This window comes from Cherax quadricarinatus, chromosome 26, assembly GCF_038502225.1.
Source record: "Cherax quadricarinatus isolate ZL_2023a chromosome 26, ASM3850222v1, whole genome shotgun sequence".
In the NCBI taxonomy this organism is placed as follows: domain Eukaryota; kingdom Metazoa; phylum Arthropoda; class Malacostraca; order Decapoda; family Parastacidae; genus Cherax; species Cherax quadricarinatus.
Window position 1 is genome coordinate 1,049,849 of NC_091317.1, and position 17,986 is coordinate 1,067,834.

Below are 17,986 nucleotides of genomic sequence, written 5' to 3' on the forward strand. Positions count from 1 at the left end.
TCTAGAGTATATATCAGGTTTCTATGTTATTTATATTGTTTATTATGTCATATTAGATGAACTGTGATAGATAAATAAGTCGTATAGATGATATTAGCGAAATTATTCAAGAAGTATTTTGTCTGGTCTCCAGACAAACTCGTCCACCGCCGACACCGCCCATACCACATATTTTATTAATTTTAGAGTACATATACAGTGGACCCCCGGTTAACGATTTTAATCCGTGCAAGAGGGCTCATCGTTATGCGAAATAATCGTTATGCGAATGAATTTTCCCCATAAGAAATAATGGAAATCAAATTAATCCGTGCAAGACGCCCAAAAGTATGAAAAAAATTTTTTTTTACCACATGAAATGTTAATTTTAATACACACAAACTGAAAAAGGCATGCACAATTAAATGACACTTACTTTTATTGAAGATCTGGTGATGATTGATGGGATGGGAGGAGGGGAGAGCATTATCTTCTTACTGTTTAGAAGGGGAATCCCCTTCCATTACGACTTGAGGTAGCAAGTCCTTTTCCGGGGTTACTTCCCTTCTTCTTTTAATGCCACTAGGACCAGCTTGAGAGTCACTGGACCTCTGTCGCACAACAAATCTGTCCATAGAGCTCTGTACCTCCCGTTCCTTTACGATTTGTCTAAAATGGGCCACAACATTGTCATTGAAATAGTCACCAGCACGGCTTGCAACAGCTGTGTCAGGGTGATTTTCATCTATAAAGGTTTGCAGTTCAACCCACTGTGCACACATTTCCTTAATCTTTGAAGTAGGCACAATGGATTCCACAACTGGCATAGGCTTCTCAGGGTTAGCCCCAAACCCTTCAAAATCTTTCTTAATTTCCATACTAATTCTCACCCTTTTTACCACAGGGTTGGCACTAGAAGCTTTCTTGGGGCCCATGGTCACTTATTTTCCAGAAACAGCACCGAAAACACTGTAATAATACGAAATATTCCGAGTGTATGCTTGGATGTTACCGCGGAGGCTGGCTGGTAAACAATGGGACGGCCGGCACATGTGAGGCTGGCTGAGGGCACATTGGACGCGTCTCGGACGAAAATCGGTAAGCGGGTTTTTAATCGGTATGCGCGGCAAAAATTTTGCGATAAAAGTAATCGGTATGCGGAAAAATCGCTATGTGATGCCATCGTTATGCGGGGGTCCACTGTATATCAGGTTTCTATGTTATTCATATTGCTTATTATGTCATAATAGATGAAGTGAGATAGATAAATAAGCCGTAGAGTTGATATTAGCGAAATTATTGAAGCACAGAATTCCACTGGAATGGATTAATTGCATTTCAGTTAATTTAAATGAGGAAAATTGACTCTGCAAATGAGGAAATCCAGTTGCGAGCAAGGTCATAGAACGGATTAAACTCGCAAGTAGAGGTTCCACTGTATCTCTATTATCTGCAAAACACCAAGACTGTCATGCCTATGCACTTTTATGCTTTTACACTTCCAAGATCACTCACATTCTTCTTGGGGGGCATGGTTACTGTCCAGAGATAAGATGCAATGATGAAAAGATAAAAAACAGATTCACTAACATAGGTTGAGTATGGTATTGGGTGCAGACGAATGGGGCACAGAGGTGAGGGAGGTTGCATACATCATGTGGGCCTCCTCATAAAACAATGGATTCACCCATAGGCTCACTGCAAGACAGAAGGAAAAGAACCAAGCGCATGCCAAATTTTACCCTTCATGTACTCCATTGTGTCAATTGATTAATATGGCATACACCACAATTTTGCAGCAGTGTTAAAGTTAAAAAAAAAAGTGTTAACAGCTTGTGTGCGAATCAACTGTCTACTGTATGTTCCTGGGGCAGGGCTGAACTCACCAGCTTCTCATACAACTTCTCTTATATTACAATAAAATAAATAAACAAGTGACAAATATGAGTTATATAAATGAGAAATATGAAGCAATAATGAAAATTTAAGACAAATACTTAAGTATGAAATATTTTAACTGACCTGTCCTGCTAAACACTCATGACCATCAGCCTTAAATACATCTTCTGGGCAGTATTCAGAATCTCCAGTACAGTATTCTGGGAGATCACATTCATGGACAAATGGACGGCATTGTACACCAGCTGCCTTGGGTCGGCAAGTCTGGAAAACAAGATCCTTGCTGAGGTGGTTTGGACATTTATAAAGGATAAAGCAAAATAGATGACTTGCAAGGTGTATAAATCTGTAGTGGAGAGAAGACAGGGGAGGGGGTCGTCCTAGGAAAGGTTGGAAGGAGGGGGGGTAAAGATGATTTTGTATGTGAGGGACTTGGATATCCAACAGTCGTGTGTTGAATAGGAGTGGAGGCAAGTGGTTTATATGACAATGTGCTGTTGGAGTGTAAGGGATTCAGGGAAACCAGTCTGCCAGAATTGAGTCCTGGTGATGGGAAGTACAGTACCAGTACTCTGAAAGATGGGTGAGGATACTGTAGTTTGGAGGGGCATCTGAACTATAGCATCTGTGCACCTCTGGCAAGACAGTGATGGGAGATGGCCAAAATGTTAAAAAATTATATTTTCAGAAAGCTAAATAAGATTTCTCTTTCACCTTAACACACCAACCATCTCCCACCAGCAGGATGACTTGAAAAAGAAGAAACATTATAAAGGTTTTCTTCTTTTTTTTACATTTAGCAATTTATACAGGAGAAGTGGTTACTAGCTCCTTGCTCCTGACATTTTAGTTGCCTTTTATGACACACACCGCTTACAGAAGAAGAATTGCTTTCCATTTTCCCATGGAGAGCACTTTTATATGGAAAATCCATTCCCATGACTCGCATCAATCTCACAAAAAAACAGAAAACATTACTTATGAGTCTTCATTAAACAATAATAAAGTGGAGCAGATAATAATTGCCTCAGCATATATTTATAAGCAATGACTGACTTAGCAAAAGATAATTTAAACAAAAAAAATCAAGGTATAACTATTCTGTTTTCTTGACTAACCTCTAAATCACAGCAGTGTCCTGTAGCACAAGTGGCATTTGGGTAGAGCATACACGTTGAAGCATTACAGCAGGTATTGGTGCAGTAATCTGGTAGGCCACAGTCACACTGCTCCCCAGGTTCTACAAACCCATTACCACACACAGGCGAGTCAAAAAGATTTGTGGGTTTATTCCGCAGGCAATAATCCATAGAACGCTCAAAAGATAGGGCAAGATACTCATAACTGCAAGAGCTCCAATGGGTTGGACTCTTAGAGCTGAAAATTAAAATTAAAAATGGTGATTGTCTGTTACTTTAAGGTAGTATATAATGTATATAACCTTACTTGACAGCATTTATATAATGAATTTCTACCTATATTATGTCTTTCTGCTTGCCATTCATCAAGAAAGTATGTAAATAAGCTAGAAAGTTATATATCCCAAATATTAAGGTCCTGGTCTTCTAGTTATACTACTAGCAAGTCCATTACTCTCTGTCCTCAGTCTCTTGAAACCTATGGTCAGTACTGCAGTATTATTAGCGAGAGTGACTGGCTTCATGTTAAGGTCTAAGGATCAAAAATAATACACTCTTTAGCAATATTACCAGTACAGTATATTAGGATAACTTTTGGCTTGTGATTGAGTTATAAGGCACTTTATATTTAAATTATGACCCTGGTGGGTTTAGCACTTAGTTTTGGTTATTATTTTTTATTATTAACACACTGGCCGATTCCCACCAAGGCAGGGTGGCCCGAAAAAGAAAAACTTTCACCATCATTCACTCCATCACTGTCTTGCCAGAAGGGTGCTTTACACTACAGTTTTTAAACTGCAACATTAACACCCCTTCTTCAGAGTGCAGGCACTGTACTTCCCATCTCCAGGACTCAAGTCCGGCCTGCCAGTTTCCCTGAATCCCTTCATAAATGTTACTTTGCTCACACTCCAACAGCATGTCAAGTATTAAAAACCATTTGTCTCCATTCACTCCTATCAAACACACTCACGCATGCCTGCTGGAAGTCCAAGCCCCTCGCACACAAAACCTCCTTTACCCCCTCCCTCCAACCTTTCCTAGGCCGACCCCTACCCCGCCTTCTTTCCACTACAGACTGATACACTCTTGAAGTCATTCTGTTTCGCTCCATTCTCTCTACATGTCCAAACCACCTCAACAACCCTTCCTCAGCCCTCTGGACAACAGTTTTGGTAATCCCGCACCTCCTCCTAACTTCCAAACTACGAATTCTCTGCATTATATTCACACCACACATTGCCCTCAGACTCAGACATGACATCTCCACTGCCTCCAGCCATCTCCTCGCTGCAACATTCATCACCCATGCTTCACACCCATATAAGAGCGTTGGTAAAACTATACTCTCATACATTCCCCTTTTTGCCTCCAAGGACAAAGTTCTTTGTCTCCACAGACTCCTAAGTTCACCGCTCACCCTTTTCCCCTCATCAATTCTATGATTCACCTCATCTTTCATAGACCCATCCGCTGACACGTCCACTCCCAAATATCTGAATACATTCACCTCCTCCATACTCTCTCCCTCCAATCTGATATCCAATCTTTCATCACCTAATCTTTTTGTTATCCTCATAACTTTACTCTTTCCTGTATTCACTTTTAATTTTCTTCTTTTGCATACCCTACCAAATTCATCCACCAACCTCTGTAACTTCTCTTCAGAATCTCCCAAGAGCAGTGTCATCAGCAAAGAGCAACTGTGACAACTCCCACTTTATGTGCGATTCTTTATCTTTTAACTCCACGCCTCTTGCCAAGACCCTCGCATTTACTTCTCTTACAACCCCATCTATAAATATATTAAACAACCACGGTGACATCACACATCCTTGTCTAAGGCCTACTTTTACTGGGAAATAATCTCCCTCTTTCCTACATACTCTAACTTGAACCTCACTATCCTCGTAAAAACTCTTCACTCCTTTCAGTAACCTACCTCCTACACCATACACCTGCAACATCTGCCACATTGCCCCCCTATCAACCCTGTCATACACCTTTTCCAAATCCATAAATGCCACAAAAACCTCTTTAGCCTTATCTAAATACTGTTCACTTATATGTTTCACTGTAAACACCTGGTCCACACACCCCCTACCTTTCCTAAAGCCTCCTTGTTCGTCTGCTATCCTATTCTCCGTCTTACTCTTAATTCTTTCAATAATAACTCTACCATACACTTTACCAGGTATACTCGACAGACTTATCCCCCTATAATTTTTGCACTCTCTTTTGTCCCCTTTGCCTTTATACAAAGGAACTATGCATGCTCTCTGCCAATCCCTACATTTATTAAATAATTGCACCAACCACTCCAAAACTATATCCCCACCTTCTTTTAACACTTCTATCTTTATCCCATCAATCCCGGCTGCCTTACCCCCTTTCATTTTACCTACTGCCTCACGAATTTCCCCCACACTCACAACTGGCTCTTCCTCACTCCTGCAAGATGTTATTCCTCCTTGCCCTATACACGAAATCACAGCTTCCCTATCTTCAACATTTAACAATTCCTCAAAATATTCCTTCCATCTTCCCAGTACCTCTAACTCTCCTCTCCTATTTTTAACTGACAAATCCATTTGTTCTCTAGGCTTCCTTAACTTGTTAATCTCACTCCAAAACTTTTTGGTTATATTAATTATAAAAAATTTAAATTATAACTGATAATAAAACTAGAAAAATGGATTGTAAGAAGTGAGGGGACATTTTGAAACTAGTAAATACAAAATTAAATTGAATTCCAAGTGCAATATATGTTGTTTGTGAACAAGTTTCTTCACTGTAATATCTGTGTAATAAGTGTGTTGCAATGATTCAATTAAATTAGAAAAGACACAGAAACTAATAAAAACTTAGTTTAAATAGAATTAAAAGCAAGATTTGTGTGGCAAGATTTGTTAACATGAGTGCCAGCTACTACTGTACAGGTAAGTTCCACTAAATGTTCAGAGTTGGTTCAAAAATAATGAGTTTAATTGAGCCAATTAAACTTATAGGAAAAAATTAGGAAAGCATTCAAACCTAAATTCACTTGCGAATATTAATAAAAAAAGTCATTTAATACCGAAACTCCTACCCATATATAAAAAGAATTATGTGTAAAGAAGAATATCCCGTTTCTCTAGTTTGATGAACAACAGACATTTGCTGTTATGAAGCCACTTTCTTCAATTATTTCCAAGAAATGTTTATAAAATGTGAGAGTAGGGATTTTATTCCAGAGTGAGATACAAGACTGAAAACTAAACATGGGGATCAAAAAGAAAATGTATAATGTTTACTCCCCCCCCCCCATGAACACTTAGGAGGTTGCACAGCAAAAAAAATACTGAGTAATGTATGGGGAAAATTATTTTTTTTATCAGTGGAGAAAACAAACAAATAATGTTAAGTGGGTTCTGACTGTATTTTATTTTATTAGTATATAGCAAACAGATCAATGCCACTGAGAAGTTAACACAGCTTTTGAAGTAGTAAGTGAATACTTAGAATAGAAGCACGTATAGTATAGTATAAATAAAATCACTCATGGGATGTGACACTCAGAGTAAATCACTGAAAAAATATTAGATGGGAATGCTGTTGGTGCTATATAAACATTTAGAAAGAACAAGATGCCTCGGTGGGAAACAGCCGACGTGTTAAAAAAAAAAAAAGATGAATAACTAAAATGAACTCAAGTCTGTTTAGGTGTTGATGTAGAATAATAATAAAATTTATTTTAAAAAGGGGCACTGCATTTCAATTTATTTAAAGTATAAAATTTGTGTGCATGCAATAAAAAAAAAAGCCAGTTACTGTGTCAAGCAGTACAGTCAGATGACAAAGTTGGGATGAGTGATAAAGTGGGATGTTTTAGTAAACAAACCTAACATGCTGAAGTGGACCATTATACTTCCGCCTGCAGTACACTAAAATTAGAAAAACTTAAAATAGAGAATGGCTAATAATTAATACAGAGTACTGTGAACTCTTTGAATAACTGAGTATTGGACTAATTCATAAATACTCTATTGCTAAAATGCTCAATTTGCAGACTGTCTTACCCAGAAGATGGAGCCATGATGCATCTTTTATCAGGACATTCACATTCCACTTCACTGTCATGTTCCATGCCAAAATTATGTCCCATTTCATGAGCAACTGTAGTGGCTACCAAACCCACTGTATCACTGTGATCCATGTTCACACCTCCAGAATACTGATAGGTACATATTGGACCTTTTAAGGCCTTGCCAACTACACCAGCATCAAACTGCTTTCCTCTGAAATAAGAATTTACTTATCACTTTCACAACCAAAAGTATGAAGATAAAATTTTCCTTTTATAAAACTTGTACATTACCATATTTCACTACACTCAGGTTGTCTTAACAAATTATTTAGGTAAACACTTAAAAATTATTACAATTATAGGGATACACTAAACCCATAGGGATCATACAACACCTGAGGATATGGGATGCAATCAGGTCTAATCCAAGGAGAACAATTCCAATTCCTTGGATCAAGAACCTCTCAGCAGCATAAAGGCATGTCCCATGAGAGAAGTACTGTCTAACCTTCAGTATCAGTAACTCCTTAATAAATATTTTAATATAACTTGACTTTGTATCCCCCCCTTTTGAAAATTTCCCATTTTTGAGAGGAATGGGACATGGAGGAGGCTGGCCACACAATCTTCCTCAAACATTTTAAATGCCTTTAACCCATTAAAGGTTTTGAAAGGAACAACAAGACCATTTGTCATTGAATTCCACACACTTATTAGTTTTTCAAGTTAATGAACTGCTATTTCTTTGAACTAAAACAATAAAAATTGGGAAGAATAAGATTTGCCTTAGCAACTAAATACAAGTGAAAATGTACAAGAAGGAACTACAATGCATAAGGAAAAGAAAAGAGAAAAAGGATAGAACTGTGGTATTCAATGATAGATGGAATGGTTTAAAAAATAAAGCAGACCACCAAAGAAACACCCATAATATATATTCAAAGAATGAGCTTAACTGAAAAATCATGTTACTAAGCTCAAATACATAAGTTTGTTTTATATTTATTAACTTACGTCACGTACTTTTTTTTTGGATATGTAAATCAATTTTGCAAATATTGAGCCTTCCTTAAGATATTTGTGATCCAGTACAATATTGTCAATGCAAAAAGCATTATACAAATTGCAATAAAATTAATATACCATAGTAGCAAGATGGTACAATAGTTCTCATAGATTTATTACCATCGTGAATGTTCTTATTTAACCCTTTCAATGTCGGTACCGTTATATAACGGCTTTGAACCCAGTGTCAGTCCCTTAGTACAATCCCATGAGTTTAGCTCAGTCAGGTAAGCTGTGAGGGGTAAATCTGGGCCTAGATATGAGAGAATGGGTCTCTGCAGTAAGTATGCACCATATAAAAAAAATCCTACAGCACGCAGTGCATAACGAGAAGAAAAAACTGTGACTGTGTTTTTCATATGGTTTTAAGGTTGTATTGTTTGTTTCCTGGTCTCATTTGATAGAATGGAAGATATATTACAGAAATAGAGATGATTCTGATTGGTTTCAGGACCTAAAGTAGCTTGAAATTGAGCTCAGAGTAGCGGAAATGTTCGATTTTTGCTGATATTCCAGAGTACACAAATTACATCACTTGTCCAATACACATCCAGCTTGCCAGTCTAATATGCATTTAGGAATGCACTGACATTATTTATACAATTACAGTGGAACCTTGGCTTAAGAATTTTTCAGGATACGAACTGTCGTTCGGTCGATTTTTTTGCTTCTGGATACGAACAAAATTTCAGGATGTAAACTTCCCCCTCAAGGAAGGTTCCTTAAATAAATAAAATATTTATTTCTTTGCAAAGGTTACGTGTGGTTACATATCATAATATGATTGGAGCAAAGAAAGCCACTATCATGCAGAGGCATTTCGGGCAGACTTAAACAAATACGTACTAATAGACTACTAAGTCTAGACAGGTGAAAAGTGTACTAGTAGTGGTTACCAATGCTTTGCTGATGGTGGTGCCACCTACTGGCAGCCTTCTGAAGTTTCTCCTTACTGTTGTTGTTATTATTATTATTATTATTATTATTATTATTATTATTATTATATTATTATTATTATTATTATTATATTGTATTATTATTATGTACGTGGTGATGGGCTCTTGATCTAGGGAATTGGATCTGTGCTCCAGTTTCCTAAATTAATAATAATAATGATAATTATAATACATATGTATTAATAATAATAGTAATGATAATCTAAATCATTTGATACCCTCATCACCTTACTCTTTTCTATGTTCACTTTCAACTTTCTACCTTTACACACACTCCCAAACTCATCCACTAACCTTTGCAATTTTTCTTTAGAATCTCCCATGAGCACAGTATCATCAGCAAAAAGCAAACTGTGTCAATTCCCATTTTGTATTTGATTCCCCATAATTTAATCCCACCCCTCTCCCGAACACCCTAGCATTTACTTCTTTTACAACCCCATCTATAAATATATTAAACAACCATGGTGACATTACACATCCCTGTCTAAGACCTACTTTTACTGGGAAGTGGTCTCCCTCTCCTCTACACACCCTAACCTGAGCCTCACTATCCTCATAAAAACTCTTTACAGCATTTAGTAACTTACCACCTATTCCATATATTTGCAACATCTGCCACATTGCTCCCCTATCCACTCTATCATATGCCTTTTCTAAATCCATAAATGCAATAAAAACTTCCCTACCTTTATCTAAATACTGTTCACATATATGCCTCAATGTAAACACTTGATCTACACATCCCCTACCCACTCTGAAACCTCCTTGCTCATCCGCAATCCTACGTTCTGTCTTACCTCTAATTCTTTAAATTATAACCCTACCTTACACTTTTCCTGGTATACTCAGTAAACTTATTCTTCTATAATTTTTACAATCTCTTTTGTTCCCCTTCCCTTTATATAAAAGGACTATACATGCTCTCTGCCAATCCCTAGGTACCTTCCCCTCTTTCATGCATTTATTAAACAAAAATACCAACCACTCCAACACTATCCCCCCCCTGCTTTTAACATTTCTGTCATAATCCCGTCAGTTCCAGCTGCTTTACCCCTTTTCATTCTACTTAATGCCTCACGCACCTCCCCCACACTCACATCCTGTTCTTCTTCACTCCTAAAAGATGGTATACCTCCCTGGCCATTGCATGAAATTACCGCTTCCCTTTCTTCGTCAACATTTAAAAGTTCCTCAAAATATTCTCGCCATCTACCCAAAACCTCCATCTCCCCAACTACTAACTCCCCTACTCTGTTTTTAACTGACAAATCCATTCGTTCTCTAGGCTTTCTTAACTTGTTTAACTCACTCCAAAATTTTTTATTTTCATTAAAATTTCTTGACAGTGCCTCTCCCACTCTATCATCTGCTCTCCTTTTGCACTCTCTCACCACTCTCTTCACCTTTCTTTTACTCTCCATATACTCTACTCTTCTTATAACACTTCTGCTTTGTAAAAACCTCTCATTAGCTAACTTTTCCTCTTATCACACCCTTTACTTCATCATTCCACCAATCACTCCTCATTCCTCCTGCACCCACTCTCCTATAACCACAAACTTCTGCCCCATATTCTAATACATACTGCATTTTTAAAACTATTCCAACCCTCTTCAACCCCCCCACTACTCATACTTGCACCAGTCCACCTTTCTGCCAATAGTTGCTTATATCTCACCCGAACTTCCTGCTCCCTTAGTTTATACACTTTCACCTCCCTCTTGCTTGTTGTTGCCATTTTCCTCTTTTCCCATCTACCTCTTACTTTAACTGTAGCTACAACTAAATAATGATCCGATATATCAGTTGCCCCTCTATAAACGTGTACATCCTGGAGCCTACCCATCAACTTTTTATCCACCAATACATAATCTAACAAACTACTTTCATTATGTGCTATATCATACCTTGTATATTTATTTATCCTCTTCTTCATAAAATATGTATTACTTATTACCAAACCTCTTTCTACACATAGCTCAATTAAAGGCTTCCCATTTTCGTTTACCTCTGGCACCCCAAATTTATCTACTACTCCCTCCACAACATTTCTGCCCACTTTAGCATTGAAATCCCCAACCACCATTACTCTCACACTTGGTTCAAAACTCCCCACGCATTCACTCAACATTTCCCAAAATCTCTCTCTCTCCTCTGCACTTCTCTCTTCTCAAGGTGCATATATGCTTACTATAACCCACATTTCACATCCAACCTTTATTTTACTCCACATAATCCTTGAATTAATACATTTGTAGTCCTTCTTTTCCTGCCATAACTTATCCTTCAACATTATTGCTACTCCTTCTTTAGCTCTAACTCTATTTGAAACCCCTGACCTAATCCCATTTATTCCTCTCCACTGAAACTCTCCCACCCCCTTCAGCTTTATTTCACTTAAAGCCAGGATATCCAGCTTCTTCTCATTCATAAGATCCACAATCATCTCTTTCTTATCATTTGCACAACATCCATGCACATTCAGACTTCCCATTTTGACAATTTTCTTCTTCTTATTCTTTTTAGTAATTATTACAGGAAAAGGGGTTACTAGCCCATTGTTCCCGGCATTTTAGTTGACTTTTACAACACGCATGGCTTACGGAGAAAAGATTCTTATTCCACTTCCCCATGGATATAAAAGGAAAAGTAATAAGACCAAGAACTATTAAGAATAAAATCAAAGAAAAATCAGATGAGTGTGTATAAATAAACATGTACATGTATGTGTAGTGTGACCTAAGTGTAAGTAGAAGTAGCAAGACACACCTGTAATCTTGCAGATTTATGAGAGAGACAAAAGACACCAGCAATCCTACCATCATGTAAAACAATTACAGGCTTTCGTTTCACACTCACTTGGCAGGACGGTAGTACCCCCCCTGGGTTGTTGCTGTCTACCAACCTACTACATATATAAAAAAATTTTATGTTAATGCCCAGGGTTTATTACCTGCACCTCAGCAATGAGAGTCGCTACTCTCACCGCTGGGCAACGGTGACCCCAATTGGATATCAAATTGGGGAGGAGGAGTATGGAAGAAGTGAATGTTTTCAGATACTTGGGAGTTGACGTGTCGGCGGATGGATTTATGAAGGATGAGGTTAATCATAGAATTGATGAGGGAAAAAAGGTGAGTGGTGCATTGAGGTATATGAGGAGACAAAAAACATTATCTATGGAGGCAAAGAAGGGAATGTATGAAAGTATAGTAGTACCAACACTCTTATATGGGTGTGAAGCTTGGGTTGTGAATGCAGCAGCGAGGAGGCGGTTGGAGGCAGTGGAGATGTCCTGTCTAAAGGCAATGTGTGGTGTAAATATTATGCAGAAAATTCGGAGTGTGGAAATTAGGAGAAGGTGTGGAGTTAATAAAAGTATTAGTCAGAGGGCTGAAGAGGGGTTGTTGAGGTGGTTTGGTCATTTAGAGAGAATGGATCAAAGTAGAATGACATGGAGAGCATATAAATCTGAAGGGGAAAGAACGCGGGGTAGAGGTCATCCTCGAAAAGGTTGGAGGGACGGGGTAAAGGAGGTTTTGTGGGCGAGGGGCTTGGACTTCCAGCAAGCGTGCGTGAGCGTGTTAGATAGGAGTGAATGGAGACGAACGGTATTTGGGACCTGACGATCTGTTGGAGTGCGAGCAGGGTAATATTTAGTGAAGGGTTCAGGGAAACCGAATATTTTTATATAGCCGGACTTGAGTCCTGGAAATGGGAAGTACAATGCCTGCACTCTAAAGGAGGGATTTGGGATATTAGCAGTTTGGAGGGATATGTTGTGTATCTTTATAGGTATATGCTTCTAAGCTGTTGTGTTCTGAGCACCTCTGCAAAAACAGTGATTATGTGTGAGTGAGGTGAAAGTGTTGAATGATGATGAAAGTATTTTCTTTTTGGGGATTTTCTTTCTTTTTTGGGTCACCCTGCCTCAGTGGGAGACGGCCGACTTGTTAAAAAAATAAAAAAAAAGTAATGATAATTATAATATGTATGTATTAATAATAATAATAATTATAATACGTATGTACTAAGAATAATAATAATAATTATAACAATAATAATAATATAATAACAATAATATGTACAATATAACAGTAATACTAATAATAATACAATATACATGTAATAGTAATAATAATAATATGTTGTTATTTTTGGACATTTTTCGTAATTTTTTTTTTCATATTTTTGTGCCAAATGCTTCAAAATAGAAACTGGTAACCCTCTGGGTGGCTGTAGGTACTGCTAGACCACAGCTATCTCAGTGCCAGCCAAGGGTCAAAAGGAAGAGGTGTGCTGCTCTGAGTGACTGCAGCAAACCCTTGGGATGCGTAATTTTGTCTTATATTGTTCAAATTTCTTACACTGCCTCACCCAAAGAGACAGTATTCGCGTACAATCAGCAAGAAGCTCAGGAAGTGATTAAAAACTATGCGAAAACCTAGAGAAACGAAGAAGGAAGCAGCATAGAGTGAGGCAGCTGGCCGCTACCACCACAACCACCACCGTGGCTGCCACCACCACCACTGTGGCCACAGTGATCATGTCTTCACCTATATGTATATACATCTGTCTTGACCACACCTGTGGTTACATATGTGACAACCTCACCACTAATAATAGATAAACACAAGCTAGGAGTGGGGCTATGGACTGGGAAGATACTAGAGTGGGAGAGTAAACAGTGGATGCTTTCTGCCGCTGCCGGCGTTGCCATCACTTGCCATATTATGGCCTATTTTATTTATTCTAGAGTATGTATATATCATGTTTCTATGTTATTAACCCTTAAACGGTCCAAACGTATATATACGTTCACTCGCGTAGCGCCCCAAATTTTTTGAGAAAAAAAAAAAATTTTCTTTTAAAAAGAAAAAAGAGCATATGGTACCCAGACATCCCCAATTATTTTAATATGGCACACAGTGAGTGCACACACCCATTCTCTCATGTCTAGGTGACTCAGGCTTATTGTGGCAATGTTGAATGAATGACAAAGAAAACGTATATATACGTTTGGGGCGCTACGCGCGTGAACGTATATATACGTTTGGACCGTTTAAGGGTTAATATTGTTTATTATGTCATATTAGATGAATTGTGATAGATAACTAAGCCACAGAGTTGATATTAGCATTATTTTGTCATGCCTCCTGAGAGGATGGAACGAATTAATTGCATTTCAATTAATTTAAATGAGGAAAATTGACTCAGCATATGAACAAATCAGGTTACGAACAAGGTCACGGAATGGATTAAATTCGTAAGCCAAGGTTCCAATGCATTACAATAATGCAGTAGTCTGAACAACAGTAAATCTTCTAATTTTTGTGTGAATCAAAATTCAAAATGGAAAGCAAGCTTAACATAAATGGGACCTGGAAACTTGACAAAGGAACAGAGGAAATATGTCTTTAGTGCTAGGATTGCCTACATTGTTTATTCTGGAGGGAATTTTTAAATTGGCAATTTTTTAATTTTGTGTGAAATTGGCCAAATTACCGATTTCTGATCATTTTATTGGGTAGTTGAAATAGGTAAACGGGCAGTTTCTTGTACTCAATCAACAGAACAGAAGGAATACTAGCGAAACAGCTATGAGTTTGGTCGACTGGAACAATAGAACCAGCCAAAAATAGGGCACAAAGTGGGCAAAACTGCCGATGCATAAATATCACCTACACCGCTAGCATTGTGAGAGCGTAATTCCGTAAATTTCCTATCAAACTTTGTACTTTTGGTTTCATTACCTTTGGAAAAAGGTTCTCATTTCATAAGATGAAATCATTTTTATCTTATTGATCTCAATTTTTTTTTTTTTACCTTTTACTATCCAATATGTTTCAAAAAACTAAAAAATAACTTCCAGTCAAAATAACATGTAATTATACCAGTTCTTGAACTTTCTGGTGGCACAACTACAAGATCAGAATGATAAGACACACTGCAGCAGAAGCCACACAATGGTAACTTTTGTAGACGACAGCATTCTATGACTTACTAACCCTGGAGGGTTATTAACCCAAAATAAGCCAAGAAAATCAGGTAGTGTGGCTTATTTCTTTTCGAGTATTTCCAATCCTTCTCTATGATGTGACCTATAACAGCCAACTAACTCGTATCATTACATTAATAATATACAATACCAAAAAGTTGGTGAATGATGCATGTGCAATCGCTGGGTACATATTTATGAAGATTTTTTTTGCTAAGCATTCTTCCACTGAAGACAGTGGAAGAATGCTATTACCTCTCGTTCTTCCACTGAAGACAGTGGAAGAATGCTATTACCTCTTGTTTTTCCACTAAAGACAGTGGAAGAATTTTGAGGTGTACAGTCCCTCTGTATCTGTAGTAGGTTTGCTGATCTTGTCCCAGTCCAGGTCTTTTCCAGATGGTGACTCAGCTTCAGTCCCTCAGTTTTGGTAGGTTTTCAGTTTTTAGCCTTGATAAAGTTAAAGCACAAGAATGGAGACTTACATACTGAAGCCAAAGGTGAGATGGAGTAATTGAAGATTTATTGTGTACCAAGATTCCATGCTGTTGTTGTGTCACACAAGTATCATTACATGTTATACAACACTGACAAGTTGGTGAATAAGACATATTGAACACCAAGGTATCATTATTTATGAAGACATTATGCCAACCAGTGGCTTATTCAATCTAATACAGAGATTATATAGTACTCTACTGGATTGAAAAAGCCACTGGTTGGCATGTGGTTGGTGCTACACATGTAACTTATTTACTGAAAGTTCACATGAACATGGGCACCAGACACAACGTTTGCTCAAACAATATGTCTTACCCAGGCTGGGAATCAATCCCAGGTCTTTTCTTTCCTCCAAGCCAAATGCCTGGCCAATAATCTATCATTGGGTAATATCACACAAATTACATTGATTAGGAATAGCAACTTGCAGGCTTGGAAAATACACACAGTTTTAAGAGTGCACACTTAACCCTTTCACCGTCAAGACCCCTGCTCATAAACTTGCTCTCAGTGTCGAAAAATTAAAAAAAAAAAAAAATCTTATGAAATGATAGAGAATCTTAACCTGATGGTAATGACACCAAAAGTACAAAATTTGATGGACAAACTCGTGGAATTACACTTTCGCGAAGTTAGTGGTCTCGGCAATATTTATGCATCGGCGATTTTTGTCCTATTGATTGAGTACAAGAAACCACCCATTTACCGATTTCAACAACCCAATAAAGTGATCAGAAATTGGTAATTTGGCCAATGTCATATACAATTCAAGGAAGGTCAATTTCAAAATAGGGTCCAGAATTAACAATGCAAACATTCCTAGCACTAAAATAACACTGTCTCTGTTCATCAGTCATGTCTCCAGGCCAGAGGCATCGTTGGGGGGGTGGTGCCCTGGGTGACACGATATAGGGGGTGACACCATATAGGGGGTGACACCAAAGAGCCTCTAAAGAAGGTGACACTAAGAACATAAGAAAGGAGGAACACTGCAGCAGGCCTACTGGCCCATACTAGGCAGTGCTGCAGCAACATAGAAGAAAAATCCTGTTTCTATATAGCCTATTATATGATTACAGAGTACAAATATGCCTATATAGAGAAAATCAATGACACTATATATGATAAGCTACAATAAATCGATCATTTTATTTATGATGTTTTGGAAAAACCCTTAATCGCCCTGGCATCACTATGATCAGTCATCAGTGACATAACATACTGTGTCTGCTGCACTGCCCACCAGTGAGTTTGGTCCAGGTGGTGTATATGTGGCTGGGTTAAACAAACAAAGGGTCAGGTAATTATCATATTTTGAGCTTTACTTTTGCTTATTGGTGATATCAATCATGTTCATGAATCAAGATATATGAACGGGTGAGAAATGACATTCATGAAATGTTGAAATACCCGTGGTACGTAAGAACATAAGAATGAAGGAACACTGCAGAAGGCCTACTGGACCATACAAGGCAGGTCCTTATCAAAACTACCCCTACCCAAAGCTTTCCCACCACATGTATAAGAACAACTACAACTACTACTACCTCTACTTGTACTACACCTCACTCAAAGCCTATATATACCCTCTGTGTCCATGTATTGTTTGTATCAGCTTGACAAAGTTCCTGGAAAGTGAAACGTTGCCCCTCTCTACTTAGTATTGGACTGAAGAAGCCATTGTGTGGTGAAGCATTTCCTTAATAATGATTCCCGTAAGTGTCTCAATCTTCAACTTGTCAGTTTTCAAACCATTTATCACAGTAGTGAATGTATATGCCACTGTACATAGGCTTGTGCTACATGGAAAAATCAAAACCTGTATCTGAGAGGTGGATATTAACATCAAGGAAAGGAAGCAAGGAATTAAGATTCCCACTGAAGATTAAGACACTTATACAACATAAGAACATCAGAAAGAAGGAACACTGCAGCAGGCCTGTTGGCCGACTTTGTATTGTATTGATGAAGCTACACAGTGGCTAGAGTCATCAGGACAAAGAGAAAAGATGTCATCTACATACACAACTTGTATGAGTGAATATCAAAATGGTATACAATACCGACAGGTTGGTAGGTAAGACACATAGGCAACAGTTAGGCAACTTTATTCCGAAACGTTTCGCCTACACAGTAGGCTTCTTCAGTTCTTCAGTCGAGTACAGAAAGTAGGCAGGAGCAGTAGAGATGTGAAGACGATGTAATCAGTCCATCACCCTTGAAGTTGTAGATTTGAGGTTGTCAGTCCCTCAGCCTGGATTATTATTATAATCAAGGGGGAAGCACTAAACCTGGAGGATTATACAGCACCTGGGGGGGGGGGGGATGTGGAAGGCATTCAGGCTTAATTCGGGGAACTGGAGCACAGATCCAATTC

General features: G+C 38.1%; 1 protein-coding gene across 2 annotated transcripts in view; it reads right to left on the bottom strand.

Moving 5' to 3' along the window:
* The window catches only part of LOC128691686 (uncharacterized), a 117,112-nt gene that overhangs the window by 65,087 nt on the left and 34,039 nt on the right, over window positions 1–17,986 (bottom strand). For both annotated transcript variants that reach the window (XM_070088721.1, XM_070088722.1), the window contains 3 exons: window positions 7,079–7,297; window positions 2,997–3,255; window positions 2,002–2,142 (listed from right to left, as the gene is read on the bottom strand). In XM_070088721.1, the coding sequence (XP_069944822.1) occupies window positions 2,002–2,142; window positions 2,997–3,255; window positions 7,079–7,297 (619 nt within the window). The remainder of the gene's footprint in view (window positions 1–2,001; window positions 2,143–2,996; window positions 3,256–7,078; window positions 7,298–17,986) is intronic.